The 19,290-nt window shown below is 39.6% G+C and overlaps 1 protein-coding gene across 1 annotated transcript in view; it reads left to right on the top strand.

Annotated features, from left to right (window-relative positions):
* Window positions 1-1,492: 1,492 nt before the first annotated feature.
* ALLC (allantoicase) overlaps window positions 1,493-19,290 on the top strand; it is a 29,915-nt gene continuing 12,117 nt past the window's right edge. Inside the window, exons 1-8 of the mRNA XM_056126681.1 lie at window positions 1,493-1,582; window positions 3,225-3,275; window positions 4,979-5,066; window positions 6,967-7,092; window positions 8,823-8,902; window positions 10,004-10,136; window positions 17,911-18,066; window positions 18,475-18,548. Coding sequence (XP_055982656.1) covers window positions 1,493-1,582; window positions 3,225-3,275; window positions 4,979-5,066; window positions 6,967-7,092; window positions 8,823-8,902; window positions 10,004-10,136; window positions 17,911-18,066; window positions 18,475-18,548 — 798 coding nt within the window. The remainder of the gene's footprint in view (window positions 1,583-3,224; window positions 3,276-4,978; window positions 5,067-6,966; window positions 7,093-8,822; window positions 8,903-10,003; window positions 10,137-17,910; window positions 18,067-18,474; window positions 18,549-19,290) is intronic.

Raw genomic sequence — 19,290 nt, 5'->3', positions numbered from 1 at the left:
TACTCTTGGTACATCAGTGTTGTAGAGTCTGAGAGATCACTCTAGAAATTCTAAAATTTGGAGTACGATTACACAGCATATTTAATCATGGGTGAGGCTCTTTTGGGAGCTTCATTTTTGAGTCTCTGGATCATGGCCATTGAGATTATATAGAGCCAGGTGTAGTTTGTGGGTGTGACCGCCAAGCTATTGGTAAACATGGGAGATGGGGGAGGAGTCCCATTCCTGCTGCAGGCGAGCTTGGAGCTTTCAGTCATGGGTCCCACATACCTGGGTTTTTCTGCAGATTCACTCATGGGTGAGGCTTGTCCAAGCCCATGGGTTCGTCCATGAGCATGGTGGCGCCTGGTTTCTGGGGGTCTTCGGTTGTGGGGGCTTTGTTGGGGTGTGGAGGGAAACTCAACCTGCCTCCTACAAGTTGTCCCCATGAAGACAGCTTGGCGTGAGGTTCAGCTATGCCTTTTATTTCACCTTTTGGATTCTTAATTTTATTTTTTTTAGTATTAATTTTATTAAATAGTCACACAGGGCTAGTGGTTTTAGGCTGGACTATAGAAGTACAGAAAAGTGTTGTCAGCTCTGTGAATGACCTCTACATGTGCCAGGCACATGCTGTCTCAGTTGATTACTAGATCGAACTTCTTCAGTTGATTACTAGATTGGAGTCTTTTGCAGATTTCCTGAACACCTGAGTTCACTTGGTGTGTGGTGTGGTGTGTGTGTGTGTGTGTGTGTGTGTGTGTGTGTTCCCTCAATTCCCATGAAAGCATCTCCGTCACTACTATCATTTGGTTTATGACTGTATCTTGTGAGTCATCAAGAATGAAGTGACCCCAAAGCTTGGCTCAGTGCCTGATCCTCATCACAGAATCTCTGCACATGACTGTTGAGTGAATAATGACATACCAAGTATTTTCTTCTCCTTCTGTTTTTTAGGGGGCACAATTGGTGGTGCTCAGGGACCCCACCTAGATCTGTGCTCAGGGACCACTCCTGGTTCTATGGTCAGGGGACACTCAATTCTGTGCTCAGGGACCAGACCTGGTTCTGTACTGCAGAGTCATACCTGTTGGTGCTTGGGGGACCACATGCAGTGTCAACATTTGAACCATCATGGCGGCTTCCACCACATAGAAGGCAAGTATACTAAATTTTGTTCAATATTTCTGACCCTAAATGACATTTTCGTATCTAAAAAGCTATGTGACATACATGCTAGCACTATGTTAAGAATTGTTTAAGATATCAACCATATTTAGACACATCTGGATTAGAAATAGGTAGTTTGGAAAACAGCTAGGTAGTTTGGAAAACTTACTTTCCTTTCCCTATCAAAGATCCAGTTTGTTCATTTAGAAGATGCAAATAAATCCAAAATGGCAGAGTTGTTATAAGAATTAAAATAAGATGAGGGTCCCATCACTCACAGAGTCTGCTGCCCATCCACTATACCAGAAAGTAATGGAGCTTGCCTTCCTCTTTTGTAGAATTCATGATGGATTTCCCCAAGGAAGGAACACGAATAAGGATTCCAGACTTCACCCAGTTGATTGACATGGCATCTGAGTCAGTAGGAGGAAAGGTAAATGGTTGCTGCTATGAGGAAAGTCCCTACGGTAGTCACACAAGGGACCCATTTACCACTTCAGTGAATCTCCTACATGTCAGGGTTTGTGTAGAATACCAGTATAAATGGGAGCAATTGTTGTTAAAAGACAAAAAAACTTCGATCACATTGGTGATAATTATAAATCAGAGGCACTACTGCCTTTAGTTAGAAACTGAGAAAATTTAGCCAATGAGAAACTCTATCTGTATGTTTCCATAACATTTAGATCAGTATTCCTCAAGATAGCATGAGAATCCCCTTGAGAACTTTATGGATATTGTACACATGATTCAGTACCAGAATATATAAGCTGTGTGGTACCAGTAATGAATTGGGTTGTGGTATTAACAATATACAAGCTGAAATACCTGGAATGTGCAAGGTTCTTAGAACCAATAATGGACAAGGTATGGTAGGTGCTTGAGGTATCATCACCTACAAGGTGTATGGAACCCATTATATATACAAAATGGGGGACTAAAAATGTACAAAGTGTATAGCAGACGCCAGTTACCGTCAGTATTGCTGGCCTGTGTGTGTATAAAAGGATGGCCACACCTATACTTAGTCATCAAAGCTAGGACAGATGCTGTGGGAACTTCGTATTCCATGTTTTTCCCACCTTATGTTGTTATTCCCAACAACATACGGTGGGAACAACATCCCTTCAGGGAAGGGATATTCAAGGACTCTGCAAGTGGAGGAGGGAGCTGTCCCAGCAAAGCGAGCTGAGGACATTTCAGGCTGAGTACTCGGGGAAGGAGTAGGTGTGCTCTAGTTGGGTTGGTATTTTGGCAATAGAGCAGGTATATGAGATGGGGCACTGGGAGAAGGAACTGGAGAAGAAGGATCCTGTGCTTTGCAGGTTTCTGCTGAAAGATCTGGAGGAGATGAGAATCTCCTATATGTCAGCTGCCTTACTTCACCCTGCTAAATTCTCAAGGCCAGTAGGTCAACCCCAATGCAGCAACAATACCCCAACACCGTGCCAAATAAATGAGAGCAGCACACAAATAGTAAGGTCCTCCTCTGCTTCAGAGGTTCTGGGATGGACTCAGAAATCTTGTGTCCCTCGCCACCCGCAAGACTGCAGGTTCCACAGTTCCAATTTAGTTGGGAATGAGGATTACCTACACCTGCTCACTTTGGGTACTATGGAGGCTTCTCAAAAGCTTCAAAAGTCCTATTCGAGTCAGTAAATCACCAAATTCCTGCATGGCATCCTTCAGGGAATTGGGTAAATCACAGGGGTGACCCTGTAAGCACCGCCCCCCCCCCCCCTACTACTCTGGTTATGAAAGAATTGAAAAGCCCTCACCAGTTCTTGAAAAGAAGAAAAAGTTGACTTTGGTTCTTCCTAAGTGTAAGAAGTTAGCACATTTGCTGCCAGATGGTAAAGGGGATTAAGCAAAAGGGGTGGGAAGAAAAGATGAAGGAGGAGGCAGACAATGAAATCTAAACATTTAAAAGCATTGTGGCTTAATTGCATATTGTTTCTCTGCCCCCAAGCAATTTTGGTTCTCTTTTTACTGCATCTCGTAATGTTTCACCAGGGAATGAAATAAAATGGTTTTTAATTTATGGTTATTTTATCTTTATTTCTTTATTTGTCTAGGTTTTATTTTCAACAGATGACTTTTTCGCTCCTGCAGAAAACCTTATAAAGGTATTGTAAATTGGCATTCTGTGATGTAAAGTGCTGCGTGGAGTGATCTATGCCGCCATGTTAATTAAAATCTACCCATATATTTGGGATGAGAGTCGTGTGATATGTACCGGTGAATTGGCACATTAGACTGTAGCAACATGGAGAAATCAGCATCAACTCGTGCTACAACGTTGCAGACACAGCTGGGGCCTGCCACCACCATGAAGGACCACATTGCTTTATGGGGAGTAACTGAGCGCCTCAGATTTTGTACTTCTGTCTAACATGAGCTCATCATCTGTGTGGGGAAGCAAAGTGACACACATCTTTCATTTTGAGAAAAAAATTTCTTAAATGCCTACTTATAAAAAATGTAGGACTTGTTTACTGAAAAATAAAAGACAAAGAGAATCCTAATATCTTAGGGAAGAAGAGGAAATTCTGCTGGAACTTTGTTGCCTTAATTGAGCAGCATGAGTGTGGATGTGAGGAGGCAATCGAGGCAGGGAACACACACAGATGCACATAGGTGCATCACATAGGTGATGTATGACACCGCTGTACCATGTTCTCTGCTGTCCTCCATCATGGTGTCACACTAGATGGGTTGGGCTCGTCCATAGCCTGTTGTGGTCTGAGACCTCTGAGGTCTCATGAACTGACTTAACTCCTCAGAGAAAGCAGTAATAAAATGAGGAATAATGATGTTAATAAACTTTTTCAAGGTCAATACTCTTACGTGTTTGAAAAAATCTGACAATTTTAATTTTTTTCTTTGACAATTTTTAAAAAAATGTTTGTAAATGCTTTTCATAAAGGTTGGTAAAATTTCTGTTATCACCATCTGTGAATAAATGAAGGTTCCTTTTTCTCCACCTCCTTTCCAGTATTTGTAGTTTCTAACCTTTTTGTTATGGTTCATTCTCGCTGGTGTGAGATAATTTTGATTTTGCAATTTAATAGTAACATGATGCTGACATGTTTTTCACGTGTCTACGGGTTATCTATATGTCTTTGGAGAAGGATCTGTTTATATCTTTTGGCCATTTGTTTTGTTTTGTTTTCCCTTCTCTGTTTGGGGTGGTCCTATGGTTAACATGCTTATGTACTTGGTTGCAGTGTCCTGGGAGTGGCACTTGCTGTGGTGCTGGTGATCACGCTTAGTTGTGTAGGTAGTGCTGGGGACTGAACTCATGGTCTCTCATGCACGGACAGCTCAGAGCCCTGCAGGTTTTTACTCAATTGGATTCCGAGTCTCTGGCTTATCACTTGACTCATCAAATTGCTTGTTAAATAGCCTTTTCCTGAGAGTCTTTGGAAATCCACCCATACCCTTTCTCACTTTGTTCTAATGATTTTTCTAGTATGCACCTAAGTTGGATTTATTTATTATCCAACTTAGTTATTTAAGTTATTTATCATTAGTGGGGTCAGAGATTAATTGTGATATGGGTTTATTTATTGCTACAGTAGTAGTACTGGTTCTCAGTACTTTGTGTTCTGAGGACCACAGCCATGTTAACTTGCTTTCTTTTGATTGAACAAAGGCATGGGGACATCCTCTGATTTGGAATGGGCTACCGTGCATGAAGTTTGGGGCTTTACACTTAGGTCTTCTCAGAATACATAAGAGATATGTTTGCACGGTCTTTCTGTTCTTTAGTGTGCCAAAATCCTAGGTTTTTGTACACGTATTTTCAATTTATGTCTTTTTGCTTTAGAGTGAAAGCCCGATGTTTAAAGAACATGAATACACAGAATTTGGGAAATGGATGGATGGATGGGAGACCAGAAGAAAAAGGATTCCAGGTAAAAATATGACAACTGTTCATGAACACTGCAAAGTTGAAAAATAGGAACTCTTGAAAGCTAGTTCAAAATATTTTGACCTTCCAATCAGTGCTAGGGGACCAGGCTTACTCCTGGAGTCACCTAACTATGTGGAATTGACGAGTAAAGCTTGGCAGGAACTGTACTTCTGCTTGCCCCCAGTGGTACTCGAGGTCATTAGGCCATACCCAGTGGTGCTCAGTGGCCTTCAGAGCTACACTTGGTAGTGCGGGGATCAAACTTGGAGTTTGATGATGCAAGGCCCATGCTCCATCCCTTTGAATGATTTCTATGTCCACTATTATTGATTAATGTTTACATGGGGCTCTTGACACATCCTTTATAGATGTCAGGATCTGAGAAAGTAGGAGGGGGACGATTGGATCCTTAAACATGCATGTCTCAAGAAAGGATGAGAGCAAAAACCTTGTTGGAAACAAAAATATTGGTGAAAACTATAGATAAGTTCATCACAATTGTCTGAATTAGGAGTTCTCATCCCCATTTAATTGCTATAAAAGACTCATTCACATTGTAGTTCCTATAACTAGTAAGAAAAGCTGGGAATTGAATCCATATCTGTCCAGCAACTCTGCTTATATGTCACAGTTGCTTGTATATGATGTTAAGCTGATACTTATCGGTCTCAGTCAAAATATACCTTTTAAAGTTGAAGAAATGTTGGCAAAAGTGAAGTAATTCAGTTTAGGCTCAGGGCTGGTTTTGCACATTTTTTTGATTTTAATAAATATGGTCACTTTAAAGTAGGTCTATAATAGAGAAGAGATCACTAAGGAAATGATAGTTGGAAGGATTGGTCGGGATGGGAGATGTGTGCTGAAAGTAGATAAAGGACCAAAAGTCATGGCCTCTCGGTATCTGTGTTGCAAACCATAATGCCTAAAAGTAGACAGAGCGTATATGGGAAATTGTCTGTCATGGAGGCAGGGGGAGAGGCTGGGAAAGGGGGGATATACTGGGGAGATTGGTAGTGGGGAATGTACACTGGTGGTTGGAGGGATGGGTGTTTGGACATTGTATGATTGTAACTCAAACATGAAAACTTGTAACTGTATCTCATGGTGATTCAATAAAATAAAATAAAAAAAAATAAAGTGGGTCTATATCTGATTTCAAGAAACCAAGAGCTGCACAATATCATGCTGATTTTACAAGGGTTAGACTTCAGTAGACATAATGTTTGTCGGGAGGAAAGATGCTTAGAGAATATCCAGACAACAATGAGCACAGTATTTGCGGGAGTCCAGATTCTATAGTGAACACATGCTGAGCTGGATCAGTGTTCTGTGCACCATACAGTCACAGTGGAAGAGGCTAACCTCATCTTTGATTCACAACTGAAGAAATGAGACTCCAAAAGACCAAAATTGTTGCCAAGGATACACAAGAAATGATCAGTTTGGAATCTGAGCAGGTTTCTCTGAATCTAGCACCTGTACATTTTCTTTCTGGTTTTTGAGCTACACTCGCAATGATCAGGAATTCTGGCTCTATCCTGCGGATCACTCTTGGCAGTACTTGGGAGACAGTATGGAGTACCGAGGTTTGAATCAGGGTTGATGGCATGCACAGAAAGCACCTTAACTCCTGTACTATCTCTATTAGTCCAATACATTTTCCAATTTGACTAAAATCAAAGACTCATGCATAATCTGTTATGTGTAGCAATATTATGAGAAATTATCACTGAGAATTGATGGGAGGAGTTAATGATAAAAGAAACAAAATAGAAACACCAACATGAATAAAATTCTTTTATCATTACTTTTATTTTATCTTATTTTAATTATATTTGTTATTATTTTACATCACATGTTCATCAAAGCTAACGAGGACCTTCTTTTCTTTGATGTGTCAGGTCACGATTGGTGCATTGTCAAACTGGGAGTACAAGGGATTATCCGAGGCTTTGATGTGGACATCTCTTATTTCCTGGGAGATTATGCTCCCCGAATTTCAATTCAAGCAGCTAACTTGGAAAAAGGTACTGTGGAGCATTATTGGTACCCAGAATGAGAATGTGGGTTTTGGAAGGTTTTCTGGTTCCTTGATGGCTATATACTGTTCTCCCCAATAGTTTCAATAACGTGTTTGGGACCCTTTTCTGCAATGAATGTAGATTGAATTCCCACTAGAGTGCTGTGTGATGTTTGAGTTTTAACTTGAGTTTTAACAGTGTTGTTTGGTCCTATATGGATTTCAGTATAGATTTCTCTACTTCTAAGCGCTTCAGGGCTAAGCAGAGACCTGAGTCCTATCATCAGTGAGTTTGGTGAGCAGTCTACTGGGAGGGTTGATAGGGAGTGAATTCCCTGGGAGATCTAGAACTGCTGGAATCAGGTCTCAGAGCTGTAAGCATGATTTTGCTCACACTGAGAAGTGCTCATTGAATGCGCTCATTGGGCAGTAGTTTTGGGGTTTGCAGGAAGGCGTCCTTTTTATATCCTAAGTGCTAGACCATATGAACTATGTAGGATTTTAAAGCTAGACATTTGTTCCTTTAATTGGCACCACAAGAACAAACTATTTTAGAAATATGTACTATTATTTGTGCATATTATACATGTCTTTAGGAAAGAGATACCATGTCAGCTGGAAAAACATGCTAAAAGTGCTATTTTGCACAACTCTGGTGATCCCCACACATTTTAGGAGTGAATGGTCTTGTTTTAGACAGACAGGGCATCTTTACAGTTATGAGGACAAGGCCAGAGTGGTAGTACAGCAGGTAGGCACTGATAATGCAGCACGTGTTTGCCTTGTACATGTCAGACTTAGATTTAGTCTCTGGCACCACATATGGACTCCTGAGCCTCATCAGGAGCGATCCCTGAGTGCAGAGCCTGGCCAGCTGTACAGCCTCGTTTGGCTCAAACAAAACAAAACAAAACGAAAAACAAAACAAAGCAAGAGGAGTTATGAGGTCAGAGACATAAACAGCAGTTAAGGTGCTTGCCTGGCACATGGCTAACTCAGGCTCAATCCCTGGCACCCATATAGTCCCTCAAGTACCACCAGGAGGGTACCCTGAGCTCAGAGCCATGAGCCATCCCTGAGCAGAGCTGTTGTGGCCTCAAAACAAAAAGAAATGTTAAATGATAGTAGTGATGATACTATAGAGGTAGCACTGTAGCACTGTCCTCCCATTGTTCATTGATTTGCTCGAGCGAGCACTAGTAATGTCTCCATTGTGAGACTTCTTGTTACTGTTTTTGGCATATCGAATACACCGCTGGGAGCTTTCCAGGCTCTGACTATACAGGTAGGAGATGATAATAATCTAAGATTTCTTTATATGTTTGCTTCTATTTCTGAATTCCCTGAATATCAATTCTAAATAACTCACGGGAAGAAATCTTTCTAACTTTGCAATATTCTAAAACTTTATTTAATTTTGAACATTCTATCATGAGGCAAAATTTTTGAAGTTTTATCTAACTTGGAAACCACATTCACTCTTTTGGCAAGCAAGAGTACTATCAAAGATATCAAAAATATACATATTATCATTTGAAATGATCATTAATAGTATAAAATATTGAGGAACTCCAACAATTATGTCTGTATCTTTGACAATCTGTTATATTGACATATAAATCATCATTTTTAGTGTTATTTCACAAAATGAAAGTTAGCCATACAATGCGTTTAAAAAGCATATTCTGTTTTAAGTGGACAATGAATTTTAACCCTAAATGGTTACTCTGACTTCAGATAAACAACCAGAAATCCCACAGAGAGGACTCAGGACAGGCTCTGCAGCCACACCTCAGGAGTTTGAAGCCATTGCCAAGGTACACCTCTGAGAAAGAAGTGGGTCCTGTCCCAGTGGTTGGGGCAGTAAAGAAAGAAACTGCTAGAAAACTTGGTCTTGCAAAGCAGCTCTAGGGGACTATCAGCTTGTCATGCCTCTCCTCCCTTTCCCAGTACATCCGAGTTTGGAGTTTAATTCTCCTCTGAGTAAGAGAAAGGCATGCTAAGTCGAGTGCTTCCTGGTACCTATCTGCAAAAGTATTTATTACATTGAAGACAGAAACTAAAGCCAGTTTCTGTCTTCAATGTAATAAATACATAAATTTGCCATCAAGCTTAAATACTTTAGTGGGGATAGGGATGGTGCTTTTGGGTCACATCTGAAATGCTTGAGGTACTCCTGGTTCTGTGCTCAAGAGTCACTCCCGGCAGTGCTCAGGGGACCCTGAGGTGCTGGGGATCAAAGCCTGGCCTCATACATGAAAAGCATGTGCTCAGCTCTTAACCCTTCACCCTTAAATAATTTTTTTATAACAACTTCACAAGAGTAACTGTCTAGTGAATTAAAAGTAAATTTGGGTGTGTGTTATTGCATATTCTTTCTCCCCAATGCTTGTTTGGTAATGATATTGCATTTTACACATTTGTTGATCTATAACTGAATGGGAGATAAAAAACCACAAAAGCAAATGGATCCTCATCTTAAAAAAGTACTAATATGGAGAAAATAGTTGGAAGGTTCAGTAACCAATTTACTCCGGATCCATGATCCCTGGGAATAGCTTTGGTTTTTATTTGAATGTTCAAATTATCATTCTAAGAAGCCTCAAGGTGAAGGCATTTAGAGGGATATGAAGTCTCGTCCTTCATTTCCAATCTTCCCTGTCTGCTTCCTGCTCTGTCACCCACTGGCTATTTTGAGCAATGTGGGAAAAAAAAACCCAACTCAACCCAGAGTCTTTATTCTATTTATTATTAAACCTGGGACTTGATCAGTATTTTTATTAATGCATTTTATTAGACATCCATCATTAATTTTTATTCCCAAGCATTTCTATCCCATAAACCCCACAAAGACACTAGAATGAAAAAAATTTATTGTTCCCTAGAGCCATTGCTAACATTTTAATATTTATTGCTAGCTAAAGTCCAACAACTGGCATTACTTGGTTCCCATGACAGAACTTAAGCTAGGAAAGCCTGCTTCCAGCCATAATTACTTTGCTGTTAATTCTCTGCAGAGATGGACTCACATAAGACTCAACATTTTCCCAGGTAAATATGACATGAGCCCATCCCCAGGCTCTATTTGTGTTGGAATATTGAAAAAAATTAAGAAATAGAATTACCCTTTCCTTGGCTTTTGATCTCTAACATTTTAGAATTGTAATATACCCATTTTGTGCTCTAATAAATTCTTTTAACTCATCCACACATATATAGGTAATTATTGAAAAGCTATAAGATAAATTGGGATATGACAGAACTAAGCTGTATTATGTTAGATATCCATGAATAGCTCCTATTTCATAGACTAGGCACATTAGCTACTGAAGTATCATGTTTAAACGGCTTCTATTTAAGTTTTGTTGGGATATAATATATCTAATATGCTATTCATTTACTTGAACTATGTGCTTTAATAGATTATATGTATATGATTGGACACATATATAAATATTTAGTATGCATGACAACCATTACAGTTACTATTACAGTAGTTCCATGCTCTAGCTATAGACCTTCATCTTTTCTAATTCTTACCTACCAGGAATCTATTTTCTATCTCAATAGCTTTAGTTATTCTGGGAATTTTATATACATGGATCATATTATATGGACCTCTTGTATCAGGATTCTTTCATGTAGAATAATGTTTTTAAGGCTCCTTCTTGCTATGGCATGCATTAGTACTTCAGTTTTTGGGGGGTTGGGGCACAACAGCAGTGCTCAGGGTATATTCCTGGCTCTGTGCTATTGGGAATTCTCAGGGGTGGGGACCATATGTGGTGTCAAAGACCAAACCAGGGTTTGCTACATGCAATGCAAATACCTATACTATGTCTCTGACTCAAGCACTTTATCCACTTATGTGGCTATAATATTATACTGTATAAATCTCTCACATTATTTTTTCATTTATCAGTTGATAGACATTTGAAGTATTGATACCTATTGATTATTTGAATATTGCTATTACAAATATTCCTGCATAATGTTCAGGGGGTCTGGTTCTGCTCCAAGCAATGTATGGTCAACTGGGCTGGTGGTTCAGTGCTAGAACCTGAAGAGGCAGCACTGCTCAGGCTTGTCAGTATTGGGACTACCAGGACTAAGCCATGTGTTCTGGGGAGCTCTAAGGCCTCACCTGGCAATACTCAGGAGGACATGCAGTGCTGGAGATTGAACCCAGGTGGATAACTTCTGTACCATCTCTCTGGACCCTGTCCAAGTTTTTGGTTCATATGTTTTCCTATGATTGGAGTGGCTAACTCATATGCCAAAATAGCACTTGGATTTTGAAATTTTTGAGTAACCATCAGATTCATCTAAAATAACTTTTATATTCCTACCATCAGAGTATGAGAGTTCTGATTCCTGTATATACTCCCCTATCATCCCCAATATGTTATTAGCTAATATTTTGGTTATAGCTGTTTTATTATTATGTAGTGGTATCTCATTGTGGTTTTAATTTGAATTTCCTTATGAATAAGATTTTCAGTTGCTTTCTGGCCATTTGTATATTTTCTTTAGATTTTTTGCCCATTTTATTATTATTTTATTATTAATGCTTTAAAATTTATTTTTATAAAAGTTGTTCACAATAACTGGTAACATTCAATATTCCAACATCAATCCCAGCACCATTACACTTTCCCATCACCATATTTCGAATTATTCCACCTTGATCCCAAAATAGGATCTAAATAATTTATTTTATATTGCTTGTTATGAATAATACTCTAAAGATGATCAAAAAAAGTTCCCTTAGAGGAAAGTCCATGAAGATTGTTGTATTACCCTGGAGTTGTTAAGCCCCCATATAGAGAATGAGATGTCTTTTGAGGCCATGGGATCCAGGCATTCTAAGATTTTAAATTGGGTAATACAGCTAGAATTAAATTTTTAACTGGATGGTGACTTTGGGGTCTGGAGGCATCTCTGTGACATGTTGCTCTCTTGTGGCTGTTAATGAGCTTATGTGGTTCCAGAGGCCGTCCTTGAGCGTCACTGCCAGGTTATCAGAAGCACAGGGAGTTGGGGAAGGTCACCCATTCCCATCTCCACGTGAGCCTGGAGATTTCAGTCACAAGTCCCGTATACCTGGGTTTTTCAGCAGATTCATTTATGGATAAGGCTCATCCAAGTCTGTGGAGATGAGTCATGTGCATAATTTTTTGCGCATTTAAAATTGTGTAGTCTCATTGAATTGTGAAAGTCCTTTATATATTCTAGATACAAATTCCATATCAAATATGACTTGCCAATCATTTGTCCATTTCATGTGTTATCTATTTCAGTGGTATAAAGTTGTTCTTTTATAATTCTTTTGATTTCTATAAAGTTGTTAGCAATGTCTCCTAATATTTCTGACTTTAGTAACTGGAATATTTTATGTTTTTTTGACCAATGTACCTAAAGATTTTTAATTTTTTAAAATCTTTTTAAAGAAACAGTTTTTATTCTCATTGGTTTTCTTTGTTTATTATTAGTTTCTATTTTCTTCCTCTGCTTGATTTAGGTCTATTTTTCTCTCCCCTCCACCCCATTATTCTACACTGAAAGTTCTTACTGCTTAACATGGGCATTTAAAGCTACAAAATTCCCTTCAAGTTCAGCGTATTGCATCGTTTTGGCATATTATATTTTCAATTTCAATTCTTTTCATTTTATACTTTTTGATTTCTTGGTCGTCTATGATATGGTGTCTAATTTTTTTTTTTTTAAGAACTTAAGAGTGATCACTGTCACTGTTACTGTCCTCCCATTGTTTATCGATTATCTTGAGCGGTCCTAGTAACGTCTCCATCATGAGACTTTGTTGTTACTGTGTTTAGCATATCGAATACACCATGCGGAGCTTGCCAGGATTTGCCGTTCGGGTGAGATACTCTTGGTAGCTTGCCAGGCTCTCCGAGAGGGGCGGAGGAATTGAACTCGGGTCAGCCATGTTGGTCGCTTGCAAGGCAAACACTTTACCCGCTGCACTATCACTCCAACCCAGGACAGTCATCAGATTTATTTATTTATTTTACTTTTTGGTTCACACCCGGAAATACACAGGGGTTACTCCTGGCTCGACACTCAGGAATTACCCCTGGCGGTGCTCAGGGGACCATATGGGATGCTGGGAATCGAACCTGGGTCAGCTGCATGCAAGGCAAACACCCGTTGTGCTATTACTCCAGCCACTGGTGTTTAATTTTTATATGTCTGTACATTTCCAGAATTTCTTTTCTTTTTTTTTTGTTGATTGTTCTTGATTATTTTTGGGGGGGGGTTGATTATTATTTTTTTAAAAACATTTTTAATGTAGGAGTACTGCTATTTATTCAGCCATTGATTGAGCTGATTGAATTGGACATGAACTCCACATTACTTTTTTAAAAATTGAATCACCATAAAATAGCTACAAAGCTTTCATGTTCAAGATTCAGCCATATAATGATTGAACACCCATCCCTCCACCAGTGCATACTTTTCACCACCAATGTCCCCAGTATATCCCCCCTCCATGCTCCCGATCCCAGTCCTCACCCTGCCTCCATGGCAGACAGTTTCCCCAATACTGTCTCACTACTTTTAGACATTTTTGTAGGGCACTAATCTATTTGGGGATTCAATTGGGCATCTCTGGATCAGAGCTGTTGGTGGCTAAGATGGCGCCTGGAGGCACATTGTGGGTGTGACAGCCAGGCCAAAGAGTGGGCAGGGAGCTGGGGAGGGACATCTGGGGACCTCTGCTACCATGCAGCATGGAGATTTAATCCTGGAACTCTCATACCTGGACCTTGTGTGTGGAAGCTCTTGGTCGCCTGGATTCCATCTAGAGTAGGCGGGGAGACTGCACCTGTTCCATCTGGGGTGCCCTGATGAAACTGGATTGGTATGGGGCCCAGAGAGATTTCCAGCTCTGTGGTGTCTTCTGGGACTCACTGTTCTGTCTCTGGCTTTTGATTTCTTTCGAGATTTATTTATGGATCTCTGAAGCAAGTCCAGTTATAGTTTACAGGGTGGCTCTGGAGTTGATTTGTGGGGGTGACTGCCAGTGCTTGCATGTGTGTTGAAAAGTGGGGGAGGTAGCCCACCTCAACTCTGCGAAAGTCTGGAGATTTCAGTCACAAAACCCGCATACCCGAATTTTCAGCAGATTATATCTTGGTGAGGTCTGTCCTGAGATGTTTGTGTCAGACCAGGGGGATGGCGATGATTTAGATTCTGGAAGCAAACGGCTGCTAGGGGCTCTGCTGGGCGGGCACAGGCCAACGTGACCCAATCCAATTTACCCCATCTGTTCAGCCATGTGTGGGTCCGAGATTAACTGTGACTTTTGATATCTTTTGAATTTACCTATGGGTCTTTGAAATGAGACCAATAAGTGAGCTTGTATAGATGAGTTGGAGGTGATTTGTGATCATGGCTCCCACATTCCTAACTTTTGGCTGTTTAATTTCTTGGTAAACTTGGTCCCAAGTTGTTGAGGTCTAGCCAAAGGCACAGTAGCAATTTTGGGATGTCAGGAAGCCTTAAGGCATCAGCAGGCTGCTGATGCACTCGCCCCACAGATACAAGTTGACCTGTTGGCTGCACCATATCCTGGATTATTATTTTCTTTAGCAACATTACTCTTTCAGAGCTCTGCTTTCTTCCTCCTTTGGTATCATTATTATTATACAAAAAGTACATCTATAAATATAAATCCAACAAACATAGTTACAATGACTACTTTATAGTTCCTCTTTTCTTAAGAAATTGGAAGAAAGCAGAGTAAGCATATACCTTTATTTATTTAAGGTTCGTTATACTGATGTTCCTTTTTTTAAAGCTGTTTCTGTGGATTTGAGTGACTATATAGTCAATTCATTTGTAAAACACAGTAGTGCTCCCACTAACCTTTGTGCTGTTACTAGAAAATATTTTACATAGAAGAAACATTGCTAAGTAGTGTGGGATGAACTATAAATCACATACCTATTGTTTTATACTGTTAAAATAATGTATGTCCTTATACACAGGATAAGGAACAAGTTCCTTTCTTTTCTTTTCTAAAAATTTAAAAACATTTTTTTAAATTGAGTCACTGTGAGATATACAGTTACAAAGTTGTTCATGATCAGGTTTCAGTCATACAATGATCCAATGACCCAGTTTCCCTCCTGCCAACCCTCCACTCCCCAACCCCTATCTTCCCTCTATGGTTCTATGGAAGGCACTTTTCTTATCTTCATGAACAAAGCTGTTCATGATCAGCTTTCAGTCAGTCAATGATCTCATGACTCCAGTTTCCCTCCTGCCATCCCCCCTCCCATCCCCCATCCCCCAGCCTGTCTCTATGGCAGGCACTTTTCTTCTCTCCCTTTCTCTCTCTCTCTCTCTCTCTCTGTTATTTTATTTTCAACATCACAATTACATTAGGTTATTTTTTGCCTCCTAGCCACTACTTAGGTGGTAACAGAGCCACCCTAGACAATATTTGGCTAACTGGGCCAGAGAGTTCCAATCTTGGGTCTCGATATGTGGTGGTGTTTGGGCCCAATGGTGCCAGGGGACACTAGGGCCACACCCAACATTGCCAGGGAACATCATCACTGTGCCAGGCAATACTGGAAGACTTCCAGTACCAGGGGTCAAACTCAAGATCTTGTGCATGCAAGGCAAGCACCTTACTCATTATCCTAATGCTCTAGTACCAATATAACACAAACTTTTGATCCATTGTTTATCCATAGTTAGAAATTTGGGGTGTTTCCATATCTTGGACATCGTATTTAGTATGAACATAGGTGTGCATATATAATTTAGAATTATATGTTTTGTGTTTGGGGAGAGAGGTCAAGAAGTGTTATCACTGTCTTGTGCTCATACTAGCTACTATTTTTTTTGATAGATCACCATATTGTTTTCCATAGAGGCTGAACCAGATGACATTCCCAACAGTAAATGAGGGTTCCTTTATCATCACAACCTCACCAACCCTGAATGTTTCCAGACTTTTTGATATATGCCTGTGAGATGTTATCTCATTGTTGTTTTGATTTTCATTTTCCTAATTAAATGTGATCACATTTTTATATGACTGATGGCCATCTGTACTTCTTCTTTGGGAAAGTGTCTGTTCATCTCCTTGCTTCTTTTGTGGATGGGGTTGGTGGATTTTTTACTATTGAGTTTTGTGAGTGCCTTATTTGGATCTGAACCCTTTATCCCTTTAGATCTGCATATTGTGTGCAATATTTTTCTCTCATTCAGTACTGTGTCTTTTAAGTTTGAGTTTCTACCCCATGTGTAAAAGCTTTTAGATTTGATGTGGTATTTGTTTATTAACTTTAGGGGGCACAGCTGTCTGTGCTTAAGGATTACTTCTGGGTCTGTGTCAGACAGGGTTCAGGTTATATGCAGTGATCGTTATTGAACCCTGGTTGGCTGTATGCAAGGCAAGTGCCCTACACACTGTATTATGTTCCAGTGTTACCACTTATTTTCCAAACAGTCTTTTAGTAAGACAGATAATGTGATTATCTCATCAGTTATTTTCTGCTCTTTATTCAGATCCACTTTCAGGCTCCTTGATTCTCAGCAGGTTTTTTTAATTTAAAAATATTTTAAATTTAATTACAATGAGATACACAGTTACAGTTCATAGTCAAGTTCAGTCATATAATGCCCCAATATTCATATTTTTAAAAAATAATTAATTTTTTAAAAGAATTGATTTACTATGAGATACATAATTACAAAGCTGTTCATGGTTGGGTTCCAACACTCATCCCACCTGCCAGTGCACATTTCCCACCACCAATGTCCACAGTTTCCCTTTCACCTGGCCCCGCTTCCTCACCTTCCCAGTGTCTGCCTCTGTAGTAGTTATTTTTCCTCTCTCTCTCTCTCTCTCTCTCTCTCTCTTCCCCCTCCTCTCTGATTTTGGGCGTTATGGTTTGCAATACAGGTACTGAGAGGTATCATGCTTGTTCCTTTATCTACTTTCAGCTAGTAGTTCTTATCCAGAGCAATTATTTCCAACTATCTTTGCTATAGTGTTTCCTTCTCTGTCCTAACTACCTTTTCCCCCAGCACTTGAGACAACTTTTCAAACGTGGACTAAACCTCCTGGCCCTTATTTCTACTGTCTTATTTGTATTCTCAATTGCATCAAGCAAAAAGTTGTAAAAATAAAAAATAAGACTAGGAGGAGTCTAAGTAGAATTTAACAATTCAAATTTCTGGTACTAAACATTATTGTATCTCTGATAAATCTTTCTAAGCATTTCTGAGATATTAATTCAGTAAAAAATGTGAAGCCCCCATGTGTGCTAGAATTGGGTGAAAGCAGATACAATATAGATGCAAACAAGATAAATAATCATTCTGGTTTTCAAAGATATTATATTATGAGGGGTAGGCTAATATAGCACTAGCATAGAACATTTGACAGAAACAATTTCATATTCTAGCTTGGGGGGCTTGATACTCACATGGCCTTAAAAAAAGATAGATTTAAACTGAGATGGGAACTTTGGAGATAATATGTAGGTGGAGATGATAAACTTAACCTGATAGATTAGTCAGGGACCAGGTGGAGGAAAAAATAGATAAGAAGAGAAAATGCTATCAGAGACTGTCCACTTAAGACCCTGGGGGAAAAAAATCAATCTTTAGGAGAGCTAGAAAAATTATTCTTGTGTTAAAGCATGGCAAATGCAAATGTTCTGGGACAATAGGCTGACACATTTGAATAATAGAGCAGGGAGGGATCAAGGGCTCTGTAGTTTGTGATCCTCTGAGATACCTTTGAAGAATGATATAACAGAGGTATCTTCTTTTTCAGATGGTGGAATTGCACGTCTTAGAGTATATGGTACTGGACAAAAAGACTGGACTCTAGCTGACCCCAAAGAACCGTTGGACCTGGTGGCCATTTCTTCTGGGGGTGCCTGTGTAGGATTTAGTAATGCACTCTGTGGGCACCCAAACAATATCATAGGTGAGATGATATTCTAGGAACTGGATTTTATTTTTGGGAAGTCTGGGTACTGGAATTAAATATCCCACTCTGGTATGAATAATTCGCAAGGAAGGAGCCATCTCAAAATATGGAAGTATGGATGAGATTATTTGTCCATAAATGCAGGAGTTGATGTGCCTATGAAATGAAATAAACCAATAGCAATCTTTATAATATTGTCTTAAGCAGTTGATATAAGTGGGGTTTATAAAGCAGTTGATATTAAAATATTTGATAACCTTATGACTGTGTGTAAATTACTGAAACAGTGACTTTTGTAAGGACAATTTAGCAATACTTAAGTGCATAGGACCTATAATTAATAATATATTTTCTTACATTAAAATAAAATCATATGTAATCTCAATAAATTATATTCTTTTGTAGGAGTTGGCAAGGCAAAGTCTATGGCAGATGGTTGGGAGACTGCAAGAAGGGTGGACAGACCCCCAATTTTAAAGGCAAGAAGCTAAAAATAGCCATGGTTTAGAGTTTTTACAAAAAGTTTTTTTTTTCACATCTAGGAAACACTTGCTTTAGAAATCTCTTAAGCATTTCTTTAATGCTTATTACTTTTCCACACTCCCAAATTCCCTACTGCCTTATTATAATATCAGGACCAAGACCCAGAAGGCCAAACGGCTGGCTATTGCCAGTTACTTTAATGCACTCTTGAATATTCCTTGACTTATATACTAGAGCTCGAGCGGGCCCAGTAACGTCTCCATTGGAGACTTTGTTGTTACTGTGTTTGGCATATCGAATACGTCACAGGGAGCTTGCCAGGCTGCTGTGCGGGCGAGATACTCTCGGTAGCTTGCCGGGCTCTCCAAGAGGGGCGGAGGAATCGAATTCGGGTCGGCTATGTTGGCTGCGTGCAAGGCAAACGCCCTACCGCTGTGCTAGAAACAAAGGCATGAAGGGATAGTAGGGAATTTACCTTGCACATACTGCCAACATGGGTTCGATCCTAGCATACCCTGAGAACTGCCAGGACTAATTCCTGAGCGCAGAACTAAGAGTAACCCTTGAGTATTGCTGGCATGGGTACCAAACAAACAAGCAAACAAAATAAATTAATAAAAAAGAGAAGCTATAATTTTAATATACAGAATTCATGAATAAATTTGTTGTTATGGAAAAAATATTCTAGTCCTTTTTAATGCCGGCATATCCCTGGATGAGAACACTTTGTGAATTGTC

Source organism: Sorex fumeus, unplaced genomic scaffold, assembly GCF_029834395.1.
Source record: "Sorex fumeus unplaced genomic scaffold, SorFum_2.1 ptg000006l, whole genome shotgun sequence".
NCBI classification, from domain to species: Eukaryota; Metazoa; Chordata; class Mammalia; order Eulipotyphla; family Soricidae; genus Sorex; species Sorex fumeus.
The sequence above is the reverse complement of the archived record's forward strand: the minus strand, read 5'-3'. Positions and strand labels throughout refer to the sequence as shown.